Consider the following 20,605-nt stretch of genomic DNA (forward strand, 5'->3'; position numbering starts at 1 on the left):
GTGTGTTTGAGTGAGAGCGAGTGCATGAATGTGTGTATTCATGTAAGTGTGAATGAGTGTGAATGCATGCCAGAATGTGTTATGTATGCATATGAGCCTCTCTGTGTGTGTTTGAGTATGTTTTAGTGAGCCTCTGAGTGTGTGTGCGAAAGGGTTTACAAGTGTGTTTGTGTGTGAGTTTGTGGGAATGAGAATATTTAAGAGTTTTTGAGTGTGTGGAGAGTGTGATCACATGCTCCAGACCAAGAATCTGGTAGGGAGCAGGCAGATGCCTGCCACACCTTCCTAAGTTTCCTGGCACAGTTCAAGTAGATCAGAACAGAGTTCTCCATGCTAACGAAATATCTAGATAGACACTGAGGATTTACCCAATAAACTTCCCTTCCCGAAAATTTTTTCCTATAAAAGGTATTTAATCTCTCTGGTCTACCTTGAGGAGGTCGTATGGACCCATTTTCCACAATGAACAATCAATAAACAGTTTGGAATCAAAGATTGTCTCTCTCATCAAGAACTGCCATGGAGAGCATGAGGAAAGCCTTCGTCTACAAATCCATGCAGTCTAAGACTCCTGCAGAAAGCCCTTCCGAGCTCGGGACTTGCCGAAACTGAGTTTGCGGAGTTCCCTATTCCCCCAACCATGCTTGTTGTCCTCAGCCCATGGGCCCCTTCCCTTCTGACGACTCCCAGTGATTGCCACCAGCAACAGGACACCCAGGAGCTTGGGAACCCAGCCTAGGCCTCAGCCTATGCTGTTTCTCACTCAAGCTGAAGCCCTTAACCAAGGGTGCATTCTCCCACCCACTGCGTGGTGTATCAGTGCTTCCCACAAGGCCAACACCTGATGGCAGCACAGGATAATTGCAGTCTAGAGTTCCACATTTTGTTGGCCTGGTGGAATTCCCACACCCCAGCAGCAAGGCAGAAGGCAGAACCACAGATGTGGGCCTGTGAGTATGTGTGCTTGAGTGTGCCTAAATGAATAGATGTACGTGTGGGTGTGTGACTGGGTTTGTGTCTGAGAGAGCATTTCAGTGAGAGTGTCCATGAATGTGTGTATGTGAGTGTGCATTGTGCGTGAGAGTCTATGAATCTGTGTTGTGTGAGAATGACTGTCCGTGTGTGTATGTGTGTGTGTGTGTGTGAGAGAGAGAGAGAGAGAGAGAGAGAGAGAGAGAGAGAGAGAGAGAGAGAGAGGAGGACAGGGAGGGAGGGAGAGAGAGAGACAGAGAGAGACAGAGAGAGGTGAGAGTGTTTGAGTTGGTATGTATGTGTGTGTTTGAGTGTGTGTGGAAGTAATGAATGTATGAGTTTGAGAAAGTTCAGTGTACTTCTGTGTGATGTGTTTCAGTGGATGAGTGGTGTGTTTGGATGAACATGTCAGGGAATTCTCTAACCTCTGCTTTAGCACTAATTGGATTGGATAGAATAGAGAAATGAGCAAGGGGAATTAAAAAGAAGGATGTTTAAAAGCATTCATTAAGCATCCTGTAGGATTAACAGACAGTGTGCTTTATCTTCAATGACTGATGTTTATGCCACTGGAGAAAGAAAACACCAACGCTTTCTGAACGCAAATGAAAATGGAAAATTACATTTGAAAATATGACCCTATGTGCATTTCATAGTCCATTATGCATGAACTCCAGAGGCTGGCCTTTCCACTACATTATATGCAAAACATGAGAGTTGTTAGTATATCTGTCCACTGGGCATGGGGAAATTCCAAGCAAGAGCATAGAAGAAGAATCAATACTTTCAGACACATGAGTATGGCCCAGAAAGCCATTCAAGACCTTTAACCATAAGGACAACAAATACCGACTTTCTAAATAGCCACGGTACCTATGTATGGTAGTTCTTAGAGTTTGGTGCAATGTGGGTGCTAGAAACCCAGAGTACTAATAGGATAGAAAGTGGAAATTTTTTTTCTCACTGTACTGGTTTGTGTTCTCCAGGAAGCAGACACCAGAAAATACAGTGGCATGTGAGAGCATTTTGTTAGAAGAGATGTCCATGTGGAAGGAAAGCCAGAGAAGGATTGCTGGACCATTAAGGTACAAGGCAAGTCCAACCTGGAAATCAAGAAAAGACTGAGGGGAATGGTCCTAGACTTCTGGTCAGGCCAAAGAATATACATCAAAGCTACTGGTGATGGTTAACAAGGATGCCATTTCTCATGTATTACCAACTCACCAGCAAGGGAGCAGCCATAGGGAAGGAAGTTACAGTGGGAGGAGCTTGAGGTGTCTGGTCCCGTTACATCCACAGTAAAGAAGCAAAGAACAGTAGATGAATGTGTGCATGCTTCTGTCCCATTTTTCCTCTTTACAGAGTTCAGGACCCCTTTGCACAGGGAATAACTGCACCTCAATTTAAGACAGGTCTGCCCAAAAGTTAACATACTCATACCCAAGATAGTCCTCCACAGGCATGCCCAGAGGCCCATCTCCCATCTAGTTCTAGAGCTTATCAACGTGACAGCCGTAACCATGGTAAATCCTGGTGCCTTTGTCTTCTCTATCCTGCTCAGAAGGCAGCTTTTACCTATAGACATGAGCAAGTGAGGTCTACCCTCTATACTGAACTTCAGCAAATAGAAAGAGGTCAGGAAAAAGAAAAGTTTCCTTGCTCCTGAAGACCCTCCTCCCCTGGAAGTCATAAATAATATTTATATTTGCATCCTACTGTCCAGCAGTGACCCCATGAAGTAACTTTTGAGCCCTATAAGCTGCCTGACTTTATTTAAGACACTGGTTCTGAGCCTTTGAATGACCAGGGAGCTTACCAGCTTACCAACTGTAATGGCTATTCCCAGTTGTAACTTTACTATTTCTGGAATGAACTACAATCCAGAAATGAAGGGCACACCTGTGATCCATGTCTTGAGGCTAAAAGACATATACTTTTGATCCTGATTTTGAGGCATAGAGGCCATGAAAAGCTTAGGCCCAGGCAAGGTAGTACACACCTTTAATTCCAGGAGACAGAGGCACACACATATAGAAAGCTTCCAATAGGTCAGCTCTGTGTGTGACTAAAATTAGAAGTGTATGCTACCACAGAATACTGAGGGAGCAGATCAGAGGGAACAGTTAGAAGTTTTGGCTCGGAAGAAGCAAATGATTTACTGTGTTTCAGCGTGACACAAACATTTCATAAGGTCTTTACAACATTTTGCACTGTGCATCTCATCAGAGACCTACATAATGATGAAGGCAAATATCCAGGGCAAATGCACACTCCTGCCTGCAGATTCTCAGATACTTACACACATAGGCCTTTCCTTCTTCAGTCTGGCCCTCTTTTTGGCACCTATTTCCCAGCTTCATACAAAGGGTGGGTATAAGCTGTAACAGAAAAGGAAGCAGGAAATTACAAGACTTAAATGGCAGCCACTGGTGAATTCACACTGGACGTGCCTATACATGTCTGTGATGGCATTGCTTCCTTAGGTCAGGCAGGACTATTCTAGAAAGAAAAGAATGTAGAAAATGTTCTCTTTAACTGAGCTCCTTCCAGTCCGACTCACAGGAACCAAGTATGGCTGTGGAAGCGGGGGCTGCGGCGCCTGCACAGTGATGCTCTCACGGTACAACCCCAGCACCAAGACGGTCAGGTAGGTGCAGCAAAGTTCAGCTGTGAGTGACCTTCTTGCTCCCTTGTTTTATTCCCTCATTTGGTGAATGTATGTGAAGCATCTACCATGTGGGAAGAACTATGCTGAGCGCTGGGGGTTCCCATGACAAACAAGAATATGAATAGATTGGAAAAAAATTACCCCCTTCAGGGAATCGAAAGGCTGCCCGAGTCTGTGCTGTCTGGGAAGGAAGGATGCTTTGAAATGGCAGTAGAGAATGAAGCCATGCTCACACTCTGTAGTCAGGGCCTACTAACATCTCCCATGCAAGCATTCTCTATCGAAAACCAGAGAGCTCTGCTCCAAGGAAGAATTAGACAGCATCACTCTCCTGCTTAAAACCACCATGGTTTCCTATTTTGTTTACATTCTGCATTTATCTTCAACACATTGTTGTTTCGTGTATTTAATGACACCTCTGACTCTCTTCCCTCTTCTTCTGGGACTCCACTCATGCGTTTATTAAAGCACCTTTCCTCATTTTCCACATTCCAGGTGAAGACTGGGGTCTGAGAAGGAGCCAGGGCTCTGCCACGCCTGCATTCCCTGAGAAACCCCTCCAGGCTTCACGGCCTGACCGGAAGCCTTTTAGAACACCGGAAGTTCCTTTTTGGGCTCCTCTCTTACCTTCTAGGAGTCATGAAATCTTTGGCAGCCATTTTGTCTTATTCTTAGCCCCTTACATGATAACATTATACTCAGTGAAAGCCTAGAGTTTTCTCTCAGTTCTGCCCCTTCTGATCTTTGTTACAGAACCTGGACACCTGGGGAAATTCTTTCAGTCCCTTCCTCACTTCCACTTTGAGCCACTACCTCAACCCCCAACCCAGGGCACATTGGTGAGGAAGAGTCCAGCTTTGTGTTTTAACCCTTTATACCCAACTACATGTGACCACTAATGGTCTGCTGACTTAACAGTCTGGTTTCTCCTTCCTTACTCCTATATAAGACAGACTCTTCATTTTCCTTACATTTCAGAGGTACAGCAACTACATCTTAGGACTGAGAGCAACTGTTCATATATCTTCCCTCTTATTAGGATTTGACACAATAGAGAATCTGTTGTGACTCGTTCTGCCCCACGTTTGGGGGCCACTTTGTCCTGCCTGAGCTGCTGCTCCAGTCCCCGGGTCAGGGTCTAGCAAGAGAGAGAGTGGGGATGGAAGGGCAAGAGACATGAAGAATGGAGACAAGACAGAGGGTCTGATCAAGTCTCTTTTATTGAAAGGAAATCCTGGGTATTTATATGCTTTACCACATGCCTTGCCCTTGTGGACAAGCAGGAGAACACAGCTGAAGGCACTACGTCATGTGCCTTGCAGCGTGGATACCACGTGCGCCTTGTAGCTGTGCATGAAACACCAAAACAAGATATGTGAGAAAAACAAGATGTTTACCAGAGTGTGCTCAGCTGTTGTGGGCTGTTGAAAACAAATCTCTTGTCAGGGTATATGGCTCGAGATGGCTGCAAAGATGATAGCCGCTTTCTGCTAGGAGTCGGCTCCCAGTAAGAATTGTGGTTGCCAGGGGAGGGTGAGCCAGTTTTCTTTAGGGTGTGGCATATGGTGCTCTTCAGAGGATAGCCCCACACCCGGAGGATGTGGGTAGCACAAACTGGATTCAGTGGGTTATAAAAAAAAAGGCATGAAATGGGAGTAGGGTACATCCAGGAATTAGGGGAGAAGAGGCAGGAGTATGATGATAATAAATGGTATACATGTATGAAATTCTGAAAGAATTAAATTAAAACATCATATATATGTATAAAACAAACTCTTCCCATACACAGAGAAGCTTAAAAAAACTCCTGAGGAGATGAATTCTGTTTTGTATGATTTTGTAGCTTTTCTGGCTTATTTTGGTTTTAAAGCAAGATGATCTTACATTTAAACTGCGGATGAGTACAATTAGGCCAGTGTTCAAACTCATTGCTATTGGGAAGCCTTCCTTGGCACTTGCTACCTGGGATCTGCCTGATTCTAGCCTTGGGTAGTAGCAGGCTCTCGCATCCACTGGGCTTCGCCCCTGCTGACTTTCCTTCTGTCTCCTTCTCTTTGTAGATGTGTGATCTCATTCCCACTTCAGGGCACACACATATGCTATCCATCTGCCATTCATGTTGGACTCCTTCAGATCATCCAGAGTTTAGCAGAAGCATCGATGCTCTGGTCTCTCCCTGATCCCCCACACAAGTCAAATCCCCTCTGTCCGCACAAGCCATTCATTTATCTGCAGTCCTTCTCATGGTCTCAGTGACTTTTCAAGTTGTCTATCTTCCCTGGGCTAGAATGCACACTTTGCTGGGATTGTTCTGTCTCTGTTCACTAGTGAATCCCAATACCTGTAGCTCTGCCTGGCACACAAGCACGTAGATAGTCACCCAGTTCTTATGTTAACTTATCAATGAGTGATATCTTTCTTTTCTTTTCTTTTCTTTTCTTTTCTTTCTTTCTTTCTTTCTTTCTTTCTTTCTTTCTTTCTTTCTTTCTTTTTTTGCTTTTATCCTTCTGTGGAAACAAACTTTATATTCTGCTTAAACATGCAAAATTTTCTTAAATTTTCATGAATACTTTTAAAATAATAAATGCAATTTTAATAGCTTTGTGTGCTACAATATTTTGAGGCATCAAAACCAACCCCCCAAGTAGGGGATTTTTTTAGGATTCACCAGTGAACCATCTTATGGATAATGTTTGTATGTCCATGACCATTTACTTATGCTATTTCTACAAAGGTGTAATTGCAGAGTTAATGAGCATATGAAGTTTAAAATTATTTTTATGGCTTTCAAACGAACTGTCTCCCAGAAGAACTCAAAGAGAGCATATTTCCACTCTTATGAGTGGTAGGAGTCCCATCTCCCCAGGCCTTTATTAATAATGGATATTATGATTTTTAAAAATATTATGATTTCATTTGATAAAATGGTGTTTCTCATTGTTCAGTTCAAATTATTATGGACTTTGAACATTTGCCTCTTGTGTCTGTTGCCCATCTGTAGTTGTATTTCGTAAATGAGAACATTTTAAGTGTTATTTTGAACTGGGCATTTTTAGCAGTGGTCCCATAGGGTGGAATAACTCTTTACCTGACACTATGTCTTCTTTTGAAGGACAGTATCAAACTCACTTTATTGCCCCACCATCCGTGACCCAGCTGCACCCACAGGATGGAAGCAGCTTAGGTTCATGGCCAGTTGCATGCAATTAGAGAGTGTCAGCCCCGATCTGGAAGGAAAATAATTAAGTTGGTTGAAGCTACTCAGACATTGGAATTATGAGGTCTAATTTTAATTCTGCCACTGGCACTCCAGCTGTGACCCTGAATAGATCACTCTGATTTTCAGATGCTGTGTCTGTGAAATGAATATGAGCTGATGAGGGAACACAGATAAAGAGCCTGGGCCAGCACTCCTCACCCTCCTCCTGGAGGCGCCCAGGGAGTGCTCAGTCCTCAGTCCTTGTTCCCACTAATATCATGTAATTTGTAATTTGTGCTTCTCTTTTTCATTCTGAAGGCATCATCCAGTCAATGCCTGTCTGACCCCCATCTGCTCTCTGTATGGTACAGCAGTCACCACAGTAGAAGGCATAGGTAACACGAGGACCAGACTTCATCCTATTCAGGTGAGGGTGCCCTGCTCCCCTAAGGGGACTTAGATTTACAAAGAGTAGGAAGTCTGGGCTGGGCTGCTCGGTCCCTCATAAAGCTCAGCTGGAGCTGAGAGTTAAGCTGGGATGCTGGGATACATGAGTAACTGGCTTCTTGGGAACATGCTTTGGAAGACTAGAAGAATCCCTTCTTAAGGAATTTCTAATGTCACCTGCGTCATTTCCTCTGTGTTCTGATTAGAGAGACTATCCGTCCTGCATCTCCAAACCCAGAGGGGGACACCCACCAGGTGCAGTGACACATGCAATTTGGAGGTTGTTGTTGCAAAGTGAAAGATAATTTGATTTAAAGGCCCAGTTGAACATATTACACACACACCTCAGCCCCAAAAGACGTGTTGAGCTTGGGCTTGTCCCAGGACAGGCTCTGTCATGGAGTCTGCAGCTTTTCTTAGAGCAATGCCTTTCTGAGAGCTGTCTTCAGACCTAGACCCCTTCACCAGTGGATATGCTCCTTCCAACACACCATCACTCCCGGTCCGAACCTAGCAGTGGGTGGAAGATGGGAGCCAAGTAGAAAATAGGCAAACGTCACGTTCTGTAGATGTGATAAACAGCTCGGGGTTAATGTTGTGAAACCCATTAAGCTAACAGAAGAGGATGCTGCCTGGATATCCTGTGAGACTTGCCCTCACACAAGCAAAGGAGCCCTTTTCATTTTCAACTGACGCTGAGCTCTCATTGGTGCAATGCTGCTGTGAGACAGTAGCCAGAGCGCACTTCTCTCTTGGAAGCCCTACTCCAAAGAGATAGGAAATGGAAGGGATGGAAACAATACGGAAGAAATAAGGCAGTCCTTCTATCTTGATTGGACTCTGGGTTCTGGTGCTTCTAAACTCCTGCATGCTAGAGCATTAACGCAGCTATGGGAAGATCAAGTCATTCGTGATACACTGAATGTTTGTGCCTATGTGGTGTGTGCATGTATGTGGTATATACATGTGTGCGGTGTGTGCATATGTGTGTGGTGTGCATGTGTGTGTGAGAGAGATATGCACATGTTCATGCCTAAGTATTCCATGTTTTCAAGTTGAATATAATTTGGTTATTTCTTCTACTTCCTTTACTACAGTGGTACACACCCTTACTGTGTGTTGAGTCTTTAAAAGATACACAGTTTTATCTCACCCCTGACACTCTAAGTCAGTTGAGCTGGCATTTTACTGGGGTGGGACTGGAGTATTGGTCAGGGTTCTCTAAAGTCACAGAATTTATGGAACATCTCTATATATTAAGAAAAATTATTGGAATGACTTACAGTAAGCAGTCAAACTAACCCAACAATGGGCAACTGTGAATGAGAAGTACAAGAATCTAGTAGTTGTTCAGTCCCACGAGTCCAGTTGTTTCAGCTGGTCTTCTGTAATACTTTAGCTGTTATACTGAAGGAGTAGGTTCCAACAGATGAGCTGGCACGTGAGTGCCAGCAGGCAAGGAAGAAACCTTTCTTCTTCCATCATCTTTATGTAGGTCTCCAGCAGCAGATGGTGTGGATCTAAGGTTCTGCTTGGAACTTGCTCTGTCCCAGGCTGGCCTTGATCTCAGAGGTCTGCTTCCCTTTGTCTCCTGAGAATAAAGAGGTGCACCACCTTGCCTGAGCCTAAGCTTCTCATGGCTACTGTGTCTCAAAGTCAGGATCAAAAATAGGTGTCTTCTAGCCTTAAGATATGGATCACAGGTGTGCCCTCCATTTCTGAATTGTAGTTCATTCCAGAAATAGTACAGTTACAACTGGGAATAGCCATCAGAAATGGTAAGCTGGTAAGCTCCCTGGTCACTCAAAGGCTCAGAACCAGTGTCTTAAATAAAGTCAGGCAGCTTATAGGGGTCAAAAGTCAGACTGACCAGTTCAAAGGAAGCCACTTGAGATGAGATGAAGGCTTTTGGAAGGCCTTTTCCCATTATTCACTGAATGCGAGAATGTCCTGTGGAAGTTGCTTTGATATTTTAGACCTGGAACAGAGCACAGGGTCTGTGTTTCTAACCTTGTTGTGCTTTCCAGGAGAGGATTGCCAAGTGTCATGGCACACAGTGTGGCTTCTGTACTCCTGGGATGGTGATGTCCATGTATGCACTGCTCAGGAACCATCCAGAGCCCACTCTAGATCAGTTAACTGATGCCCTTGGTGGTAAGTATGGCTTTATTTTTTTAAGTGATAATGACAGTAATAATTGGACACCTATCATATGTGCTAAATTAAATGCTATTTAGCAATTAGTTTAAATAACTTTATAAGGTAGTTGCCATTATCTTCATTTCATAGATGGAGAAGCTGAGATTTAGAGGGAGTGGTTTATTATACATTATCCCACCTGTAGGAAAGAGTTGGTCTCTTGAAGTCAACCTGCAAGCCAGATCTGCACATTGCGTTTGACTGATGGATTGCTTGAGCCTCCGCCTCTCTCTCCACATCGTTCTCTTGTTTTCTCCAGTCAGAAAGCTGGGTTATTCATCCACCCTGGAGAAGACATGTAATGTCTGAATCTTGCTCTGTTCCCGCTGTTTCCTATTGGTTGAGTGTGTTAGTGGAGTCCAAGGAGAGAGGCTTGACTCTGGAGAATCTCCACCCCCAAACGGGGTCTCATCCTGGAGAGATGAAATGGGAAGAGTGGTGTAGGGCAGGAAGGGATTGACATTCTTGGTGGGATTATACTGGTGAAAGAAGGCAGACTGAGTGTCTCCTAATCCTGCTTTCCAGAACACTGGCTTTAAGTAGAGGGCACAGTGCAAGAGGCAGGGGATTGCACAGCTGGGCCTCAGTGTTGCCTCCCCTGTGCTGACAAGGAAGCTGCTGTTCCTCAGGGGTAATCTCCATTGATGTCATCAGAGGTTTATCTATCAAGCTGTGAGCCTCAGCTTTGGTCTCAGGCTGCTCCTTAACCTGACAGGCTCATCTTGGCAGTCTGTCTGCAGAGTTCCACTGTCCTTGGGAGTTATAGGACAATAATGGAAGACGTGTGGGTACCACTTCAAGAGTCTGGACAGGATATTTGGAACTGTCCCTGTAGCTCTTAAGAACACGTTAGTTGTCTTGGTGGGCTCAGCCTTGAAGGGAGAGGAATAGCGGTTTTGAATAAACACTCTGTAAAGATCTGCGTGCAGGCATGCAGAGTGGATCAGGAATCTCACTCAAATGTAGGACAAAGGAGACAAACTGAAGTGAGGCAGAGGTGACAGGTGTCATCCTGTAAGCCCAAGTGAAGAGTCAGTGATCTTACAGCTTCTAGGTCCAGATGCCCTCACTGTAGCAGATACTTATTGTAATGACACCTTTCCACTCTGAGCTGTGATCACTCCAAATTCAATCCCCCACCCGTGCGTGTGTGTGTGTGTGTGTGTGTGTGTGTGTGTGTTCATCAATAAGGCTCTGAAGAAGTTTTAAGCATTAGAAGAAATGCTCCCTGGCTCTATCTGTCTTTGTCTCTTACCTCTTTTATCTCTGCTCAGAGAACAGAGTCTAAAGCTCTCATGTTTACATCCTCTGTGAAAGGCTTCTGCAGCTCTCGGAGGGAACCCCAGTACAAAGGAGTGACATGGCACCCAGACTGGGTCCTGCCTGATTTCCGGGAGCTCACATCGTTGCTTTATGGCTGTAAACACTGACAAAAGATTCTCAGATTTTAGGATGCTTTAGACATGCATAGGGAATGTATAAATAATGAAGATTTGGGGGAACCAATCACTAGAGACTTGATTCTGTGTTGTTTCTAAAATAAAACCTCAGGGGCTAGGGGATGGCTGTCAGTAAAGTGTTTATGGTGAGAACCTGAGTTTTGATTCCTACCACCTGTGTAAGAGTCTGGGCGTGATGGTATAACCATCACTGCAAATGAGCAGCAAACTCATTGGCCAGCCTGCCTGGTAGAATTGATAAATGCCAGGCTTGGTGAGAGACCCTGTCTCAAAAATAATGTGGAAAACAATTGAGCAAGACACCCAGTGTCTACCACTTGCCTCCACATGTACTCATATACACGACAGGAACACACACATGGATCACATACACAAATAAAATATGACCTTATGTTGAGGATGGAGTAAGAACACAGAACCATTGTAAGAGAAGCACTGGCCACAGATTTATGGTAAATCTTGTGCTTAGTTGTCTCCCAAGTTCAGAAACTACTTACCTTTTCTTTACTGTTACAGAGTAACTTTGTTCTATCAACTGAAACTTCCCTCTCTGTCTCTCCTTATTTCCTTTGCTCTACCTCTGTCAAAAACTGATAGCTGCCACAGTAAGTATTAATAAGGAGGAAATCGTTCTTGAAAAGTGGGGAGGGATGGGGCTGGAGAGATGGCTCAGTGGTTAAGAGCACTGACTGCTCTTCCAGAGGTCCTGAGTTCAATTCCCAGCAACCACATGGTGACTCACAACCATCTGCAATGCAGTCTGATGCCCTCTTCTGGTGTATCTGAAGAGAGCAACGGTGTACTCATATACATAAAATAAATAAGTCATTAAAAAAAAGAAAAAGTACTGTTTGTAACGTTATGAAAAGTGGGGAGGGGAGAAAATCCTGCCACTTGTGAGAAGGTGAGACTGATTCCATGATAGATTTCAAATTGGCAGTTAAGGAGAGGAGGCCTAAAAACTGGGCGGCCCAGGCAAGCCAATCACTAATAGAAAAAACCCCCAGGCTCCAGCCTTCATGTCCAGGTAATGGAATGTCCCAGCCACTTGGCCTGAGGCAAGGACAATGGGTCAGCAGCAGTTTCCAGACTTCCTCAGCTACTTCCTCAGTAACAGTTTCCAGATCTCCCCAGCAACAGTTTCCAGTCCCCACACCCTGGTAATGGAATGTCCGTAGAGATGGACCCAACAGATTAACACAGAGGTCACCTACCCCGGAATTCCCTAATGTGCTTTGAATCAGGCCTGCGAGCTCGCTTGGATGTCTCTCTTGGTAATGAATGAATGGGAGACCCCAGCATGCTAGACCTCTGTAGAATGAAACACTCTTTGCATTTACATACTATTTCAGTCCAAGGTCTCATTCTTTGGTGAATGATGGACCCCCTTTTAACAACATACATGGACCATTCGTAGCACATTATGCTAGTTGAAACAAGTCAGACTCAGGAGAGCAAACATTGTATCATCCTGCTTATACAGGGAATCTGAAATAGTCCAATTTGTAGAAGCAGGGAATCGACTTGTGATCCAATAGTGATTATCTCAGGTGGGAGAAGGGGAAAACGAGGACTTATATAGATCAAAGCTTACAAAGTTTGTTATGCAAAATGAGTAAGTCCAATAAGCTCAACCTGGATCCCGCAGCTACCAAGACTATGTTAGACATTAAACACTCGCTGAGACGGTACAACTTTTGTAAATACCTTCTTTCTGCTGGATGAGTAAATAAATAGATGGCATTCGGAAACCCAGGGTGGCGGGTAAGCTCAGGTAAGGACTGTGGGGATGGACCCCCAGGGGCACACTTGTCTCTGAATGCATCAACCACTGATGGGTTGATTAGACAAATATGGACTTTTATGTCAGTAACATCTCAAAGTGGCTGCTGTTTCCTTTAAGTTTCCTTCTTGATTGTAACTACAGAACAAGTTTTTGTCTTAAAATTCTTGTGTCACTTGACCATCTGTCCCAAGAAGAGGGTGTATTTACAGACAGTGAGTACAGATGTGAGATATTACAATATACTTCAGGACTCTTGACTAAGTGTTCCAAGATGCTGATGTAAAATGAAATTTCAGACACAAGATGTCAAAGTTAAGACATCAAACAGAGCTTTCTTCTAAGGATGGGCGGGCTCCACTTGGCTTGCCATGCCTTCGTCCAGGGCACTTGAGTGATAACCAAGCCGGTTCTGCTTTTTCAGGGAATTTATGCCGCTGCACTGGATACAGGCCCATAATTGACGCGTGCAAGACTTTCTGTAAAGTAAGTAGAGAGAAGTACATGGTCAAATGTATTTTCCCCAAAATAAAACAGTGCAGGAGTGCCCGCTGGTGTGATTATGGCCACAGCCATTTCTGCTAATACAGGACCACTTCTTGGCATGAGGTCTACAATTCCTGTGTGGCATTCTCGGGCGAGAGGCCTAACCTCATTGCCTGGAGAGTCAAGTTGTGAGCATCTGAGCAGTTTGACATTGACCACAAGTCATTCCTTCCAAGAAGCTGCTCCCAATCTGTCTACCTATGTCAGGGACCCTGCCTAGGGCCCTCTGTAACCTTCTGTGAACATGATATGTACATGTGCATGACACAACATGACACTGGTCACAGTATAGCACAGTTGTCCAGGTTTTACTGGAATGGCTGCTGGATAGTGGAGGGTGTCCATCTCCAGGACACAGTCACCACCTACTAATCAGCAGACACTCAATCATTAATATCAATAGAACTAATAAACAAAAACCCACAAAAGACATTGCTTTGTTTTCCTTTGGTTTTAAGTCCCCATACAAAGTAACAGCCTCCTCCGTGGCATTCAAAACACATATAGTTATGGCTGGTCCTCCCACACCATCAGAAGATCATTTCTGCAGGATGAACTACGGAATCAATACCCCATAGATAAGATCAGAGTAAGATGCCGATTCTTGTTAGTATTATTAGTGGTATTTAAAATATTGTTAGTATTAGGAATAGCAATAGTTAATGCTCATTGTTACATGGCAAGATTATCTATTAAGACCTTTATAAACTTCATTAAACAGTCGCTGGTATTCAGACTTTGTTGTAAACTTAGTTTTTCAGTAGAATTAACTTGGCTATGCTGAAATATAAATGGCTTTCTTTTATGACACCTTTCAACATAGGTTCTACAGCTTCCACTGTAGGCACACAATTAACAATAGAATCCCCCGTGGAATTCTGACTGGCTTGTTTTGTATATGTGTGTGTGTGTGTTTTTTCCCCCCATCAGGCCTCTGGCTGCTGTCAAAGTAAAGAAAATGGTGTGTGCTGTTTGGATCAAGGAATAAATGGATTGGCAGAATTTCAGGAAGGAGATGAGGTCAGTGCACAGTGAGGTTGTTATACAGTTGTTCAAGACATGAGGTGGCTGTCGTCATCCTCAGAAGAATCAGTGGCTGCCCCAGGTTGATGAACTTGACTGTGTCAACATGTTCCCCTCTCATGCTCACTGTCTCCTTTTATTCTAAAAGTTCAGCTTACAGGGAATTGAGGAATGGAGGAAGGAGAGGTGACAGTACTGTGGTATAGTTAGGTGGGAGAAGTAGCTTCTCATAGTTCTGTAGCACCATAGAGTAATTGTGTTTGACAATTAGTTGACTATTTCAGAATAATTATTAGAATCTTCCTCAGCAGACAGAAACGATTCGTGTCTGAGATGCTAGATGCTAAGCAATTACGCAATCTCGTCCTGTGCATATACTGGAGTGCCTCTCTGCCCCACAAACAGATGCAGTTATTGCACTAACTGAAAGAAAAAGACTCTATTTTATAAATCTATCACACCAACTTTGTCATTTTCAATGACCACCATATGTGCCACCATACCTGAGTTGTCTGGCCATCTTCTTCCAGTCTCAGCTTATAAAAAAATTTAAAGTAGAGGTGCTTGACAATAATATAGAAGTTACCCATTCCCAACTGTTTCCCTTCCTGCAATCTGAGTTACCTGTGCTCAGTCATATTCTGAAAGTATTATGTGAGAAATTCCAGAAATCTTTATGTTTCAAATTACAGGCCATTGTGAATAGCGTAATGAACTCTCACTATGCTCTCCTCTGTCTCACTTGGAATGTGAACCAACCTTTTGTCCAATGTATCCATGGGGCATACATTACCTGCCCATCTGTCACTAAGTAGATGTCATGGCTACCAGACTGACTAGCACAGTAATGCAGTGCTGTGTTCAAATAACCATTGCTTTACTTAATAATGAATGACTCCAAAGCACAAGGCAGGTGATGCTGGTAATTCAGGTATGCCAACGAGTAATTACAGAGTCTTTTTAAAAAGTGAAATGACAGGTTTATGGTATGTTTACACTAGAGTATATTGCGAAGATTTACGGTAAGAATGATTTTTTGAAAAATGTAGTGTGTATAAAAGCCTAAAGTTTAAACTGTGTGGTTTTGGGTACCCACAGGGGTTGTGACAGAGATCTCTCCTGAGAATAGGGTGTACTATGATAACTTCTGTCATTGTCTCTTTTTTAAAGACAAATCCAGAACTGTTCTCGGAAGAAGAATTTCTGCCACTGGACCCAACCCAAGAGCTGATATTTCCCCCAGAGCTAATGGTAAGGAAAGCAGTTGCTCATCTAGAGGTGAAATGTTGGGAGAGGCTTTCTCCAAAGCTCATGGTGCAGCCCTCAGATCTCCTTAGAGACAGACACTGTCAGGGGAGAGCAGATAGTCACAGCTTGTCAAAGCGTGAGAAATAATCTGTGGAGTACTCGGCATGAATGGGATTTCTGTATCATTCTCACTCCCCACCCCCACCCCAGGACTCAGACCATGGAGAAGAGGTGGAAGGGTATCTTCTGAACATGACAGAACCATTGCATTCATGAGGTCATTGTTTGCTCAAGAACAAATCAGTCAACATTCAGCATGGAGAGCTGAGACACTCATGTCCCTCACCCTTAGGTCACACACTATCAATAGTTAAAGGCTGGGGGTTGGAGGGGAGGGACGGTCAGTTTTCTTCAAAGGTATGGTCTAGGTTGTCCATGACCCAGTGGATGGCTCCATGTCCATGTGTATATAGATAGCACACATTGTACTCAGTAGGTTTTGAAAAAAAAGGAGGAAATGAAGTTTCGAGGGTTCAGGAGATTGAGAGTGTGGAAGATGAATCTTGAAGGAATTAGGGGAGGAAAGGAGTAATTTAATAACAGTGTATAACATTCATATATAAGATTCTCAAAGAATTAATAAAATATTACAAAGAAAAAAACTGATGGGCACATAGATGCCAGCCAGCCATCTGTCGTCCTCACCTCAGAGTCCAGAATGTGTGGGCCGAGGAAGAGGTGGAGGGCGGAGCTGCCATGAGGGGTGGGAGGATGTCAAACACAGCTGGTGATGTCTGTTAAAAGTCACAGACATGCAATCACTGTCCTTCAATATCAGCTTGTTTTCTCCACCCACTTACTCGGAAGTTCATTTTTCTGTCGGACGATTTGGCAAAATTAAACACGTTGCTATGTTAGTGAATGTCAAAATGAGTTTCTGGGAGATATCAGAGCCGATGGCAGCTGTAGCTATGTGTAAACTGTGTCAGGCTTTAACCATGAACTCTGACTCTTGGGAAACCCCTATTTTAGCTCACAAAATTTGGTTTTTAGAAGATTTTCTTTCTCTAGAGTGAAAACAGGAGAACTTTGTCACAAGCTCTCTCACATCTCTGTTGTTTTTTCAATAGAGAATAGCTGAGAAACAGCCACCAAAGACCAGAGTATTTTGTGGTGATAGAGTGACGTGGATTTCCCCTGTGACCCTGAAGGAACTTGTGGAAGCTAAATTCAAGCATCCCCAGGCCCCCATTGTCATGGGGTACACCTCTGTGGGTATGTAGACTCTTCCTGGGACGTCTTATAAGGGAACAAGTTCTATGCATTGATGTCAGAAAAATAGCAGAAAACCCAGTATTGTTCAAAAAATGTTACAGCATTAGGTGACTGCCTGCCCTGTGCCTCACTGCAGTAGAAGCAAGCTTGCTGGTCCCATGGTAAGCTAGCATCAGGAATGCCCTGTGCCTCACTGGAGCAGAGGCATGCTTGGTGGTCCCATGGTAAGCTAGCATCAGGGTGCAGGTATCCTGGCTTTCCATTTGGGTACCACAGTGGCTCTCATCCTGAACTGTTCTGTCTTTCCTCTCTGGTGGCTTCTCAGTGGCTATGGCATATTTTATTTAAACAGCAGTTTTGGAGCCTTCACTTTTTCCATATAGGCCTGGCATGGTTGCCCATCTCTTCGAAGGGCCTCCAGGATCCTCTTCAAGTGAGATCTGAGTGTGCTACAATGCACAATTGTTAGTTTTAGAGCTACCAATTCCAAAGACTCCCTAAATTTAACCAGCCACTGTCTCTGCTTTGCAATAAACAGACCAATAAAAGGAAATAACTTTCATATGTCCAAAGACATTGGTTTCATCATAATTCAAAATAAAGAGAGTCGTCAGCGTCCTTTTGTTCTAATCTTGTGTCTCTCTCACAACCCCCCAGGGCCTGAAGTAAAGTTTAAAGGTGTCTTCCACCCCATCATAATTTCTCCTGACAGAATTGAAGAGCTGAGTGTCATAAGCCAGGACCAGGATGGTGAGTTCTTAGGTCTCTTTTCCTTTGGAAATGCACTTATCAAGTGATCACGTGGTTTACTTACACAAGGCTTTACTTCAGGGCTGACCCTGGGTGCTGGCCTCAGCCTGGATCAGGTGAAGGACATTCTGGCTGATGTAGTCTGGAAGCTTCCAGAAGAGAAGACACAGACATACCGCGCTCTCCTGAAGCACCTGAGAACTCTGGCTGGTGCCCAGATCAGGAACATGGCTGTATGTATTTGACAAGGAACCTCGGGCATTCATGTCTTAGATGAGTCCTTTCTGTTCTTTAAGCAAACGAAGAGAAACTCTCTAAAGCAGGACTTAGAGCCTTATCTTAGTGCTTATGCTTTGTAACTATGTAACAAGTGAAAGTAAAGTAACTGTTCTTAAAAGTCTTTAGGGGGCCACATTGTGAGCAGACATCTGGACTCAGATCTGAATCCTCTTCTGGCTGTGGGCAACTGTACCCTCAACTTACTATCCAAAGGTAAACAGCAGTTTCTGCTTGGGGCCGGGGGTCAGTATTATAACCTTAATTTGTTCCTATCACCTCTGGGGAGGAAGGAAGCTCAGTTTGGAAAATGACTATTCACTGTAATAATAGTTTTCCTTTGCCTTTTTGATGCCGAAAAGTTGGTCAGTCTGTCTTAATACTATCTGCCAGTCTCTCCATCAGTTTCTTCTTGAGACCTTGCTCTATCAGAGGACCAAACAATTTGGCCTTGAGACCTGATGCTGTATTTACAAATGTGTTTGGCTGCATTTATACCTATCCTGGGATTCATAGCCTAGCATAGTTACACACATCTGCTAGGTGTTTTCTTATCCTACAATGGACATGCTTGTTCTTGTTAATGTGACAAGGAGCCTCCGGCATTCATGTCTTGGGTTAATGTGAATTGATCCTTGGTGAAGGCCATAGGCTCTGAGAGCCAGCGAGCCCTTTGTTGGAGACACACCACCATGGTACCAGGTATTTGACTCCAATGTCCTGCTTTGGACTTGTCCTTAGCTTGTCTTCATTGAATGCACACAGATCTTTTCCAACTGAGTAATTATTGGACTGCCTGCTGTACTTATGTTCTTGAGTGTTATTTTTGAAATTCAGTGCAGGGATTTTGTTTCTCTTACACCAATTTTGTCTAATAATTATTAGGGAATTCTTATAATTTGGGCCTCTAAAAATATATGGAGATTGCTTTTACAGATATGAGCTAGCTTTCTGTTATATATATTGTGAAACATCTACTCCTTATAATGTCTAAACTACGGAATAATCTTAAGGAGGAAGATTTAAATTCGGGGTATCAATTTAAGTAGCACACTTTTGTAAAATCTCCTGCCATGAGAAGTAGGGTTAGATGAAAGAATACAAATACAAAAACTTTTTAGAGTTTTCCTCCCAGCTATACTTTATTATGGCTTTAAACAGTTCCTGCTGCCAGTCCAACCAAAAAACTGAGATTCTTTAGATGCTGTGGATGGGATATAACCAAATAAAATAACATTCACTGGTGCACAAATTCCAAAATCGCTAAAAGGTTGCTCTGATAATTCACTTCTATAGATAATAAGGCTCCTGGCTATAGAAAAAAATGAAATGGTTATGGATTGAATTCATCAAATAGCAAAAGGGATATTAATATCTACTCCCTGGTAGCAAAGCCCTAAGCCAACTGTGCCATTGGGAAGGAGACTGCTAAGGTCTCTGTTCTTTAGGAGACTCTGTGTTTTTATCTGCAAGCAAGTATATAAGACAAAAGGAGGGAGGAGGGGATAGGCTGGGAGAAACATCGAAGGATGCTGTCAGAGAAGACACACACACACACATACACACCTACACTGCCACTGCCATCCCACCACAAGCAGTAGAATTATTCCCCAAGTTTGTTCACGGAATTGAAGGTGTCCTTTTGTCCACAGATGGAGAACGGCAGATCCCTTTAAATGAGCAGTTTCTACGAAAGTGTCCTGAAGAGGATCTTAAGCCTCAGGAAGTCTTGGTCTCAGTAAACATCCCCTGTTCCAGGAAGGCAAGGATGGCCCTTTGTCTTCATTTCCCAGTTCCCCCATCAGTTTGAGTGAGCTCATCCAGGAAGTGACAAGGGGCATGTGTGCAGCACAGTCACTGTCACCCTGCTGTGCAGTCTCCTGACATTTCTAGAGCTAGAACACCTCTCTTCCTCTGCCACAAGCTATAAGGTTACTTTTAAGCAGTTTTTAATATACCCTTTGTCCTTTTGAACTTAGTCCCTGAGTGAGATAGGTCTTCCTAGATCCTGGTCTTGAAAGAAGCTTTTTTTAAAAAAGACATTTGCAGTGGAATGTAGAGGGGAAAGGGTGGGGTTGGGAGTTGGATAGACTGAGGGTTGCATTCTGGTTTCAAGACCTGAACTAATTACTGAATCACCCCAAGCCCAAGGCTCATGCTTTGTACAGTGGTAGAATGAGGCCTACCTCGAGAGATGTGGTGGTTTAGGGGACTGTCGTCCTAAAGAACCACACACTCATGGCTCAAACAATGGAGACTGACTTTCTGGGAACTCTGATAATGAGGTGTCAGCAGGGATGGTGGCCTCCTTTGAGGCATGGCATTGTCTCTCAGGGGAGCTCTGTTTGTGCCTCTTTTCTTCAGTGGGAGTTTGTGTCAGCCTTCCGACAAGCCCAGAGACAACAGAATGCACTAGCGATTGTCAACTCTGGAATGAGAGTCCTTTTTAAAGAAGGGGGTGGCGTCATTGAAGAGTTATCCATTTTGTATGGAGGTGTCGGTCCAACCACCATCAGTGCCAAGAACTCCTGTCAGAGACTCATCGGAAGGTAAGACATTGTGTCCTTAGCTTCCAGGTAACAGAGCAACCTGCCCTGGGGGAAACTGTAATGAGAAAAAAAATGCTCACAGTTTCATGGCTGGGAATTCCAACCCGACTTCAGAATCAGTTCCATGTGTTGTGTTTAGCAAATTCCCAAGTGAGCATTATAGAATCTGTGTATGCAGTGTGTATAAGCACACAAGTGTGTGTGTGCTTG

At 43.8% G+C, this 20,605-nt stretch overlaps 1 protein-coding gene across 1 annotated transcript in view; it reads left to right on the plus strand.

Moving 5' to 3' along the window:
- Aox1 (aldehyde oxidase 1) overlaps positions 1–20,605 on the plus strand; it is a 72,984-nt gene that overhangs the window by 8,586 nt on the left and 43,793 nt on the right. Inside the window, exons 3-14 of the mRNA XM_028765575.1 lie at positions 3,523–3,619; positions 7,158–7,266; positions 9,314–9,440; positions 13,153–13,214; positions 14,205–14,294; positions 15,468–15,548; positions 16,676–16,820; positions 17,478–17,570; positions 17,652–17,803; positions 17,969–18,062; positions 19,499–19,608; positions 20,211–20,395. Coding sequence (XP_028621408.1) covers positions 3,523–3,619; positions 7,158–7,266; positions 9,314–9,440; positions 13,153–13,214; positions 14,205–14,294; positions 15,468–15,548; positions 16,676–16,820; positions 17,478–17,570; positions 17,652–17,803; positions 17,969–18,062; positions 19,499–19,608; positions 20,211–20,395 — 1,345 coding nt within the window. The remainder of the gene's footprint in view (positions 1–3,522; positions 3,620–7,157; positions 7,267–9,313; positions 9,441–13,152; positions 13,215–14,204; positions 14,295–15,467; positions 15,549–16,675; positions 16,821–17,477; positions 17,571–17,651; positions 17,804–17,968; positions 18,063–19,498; positions 19,609–20,210; positions 20,396–20,605) is intronic.

This window comes from Grammomys surdaster, unplaced genomic scaffold (genome assembly GCF_004785775.1).
Source record: "Grammomys surdaster isolate TR1022 unplaced genomic scaffold, NIH_TR_1.0 165, whole genome shotgun sequence".
Classification (NCBI taxonomy): Eukaryota; Metazoa; Chordata; class Mammalia; order Rodentia; family Muridae; genus Grammomys; species Grammomys surdaster.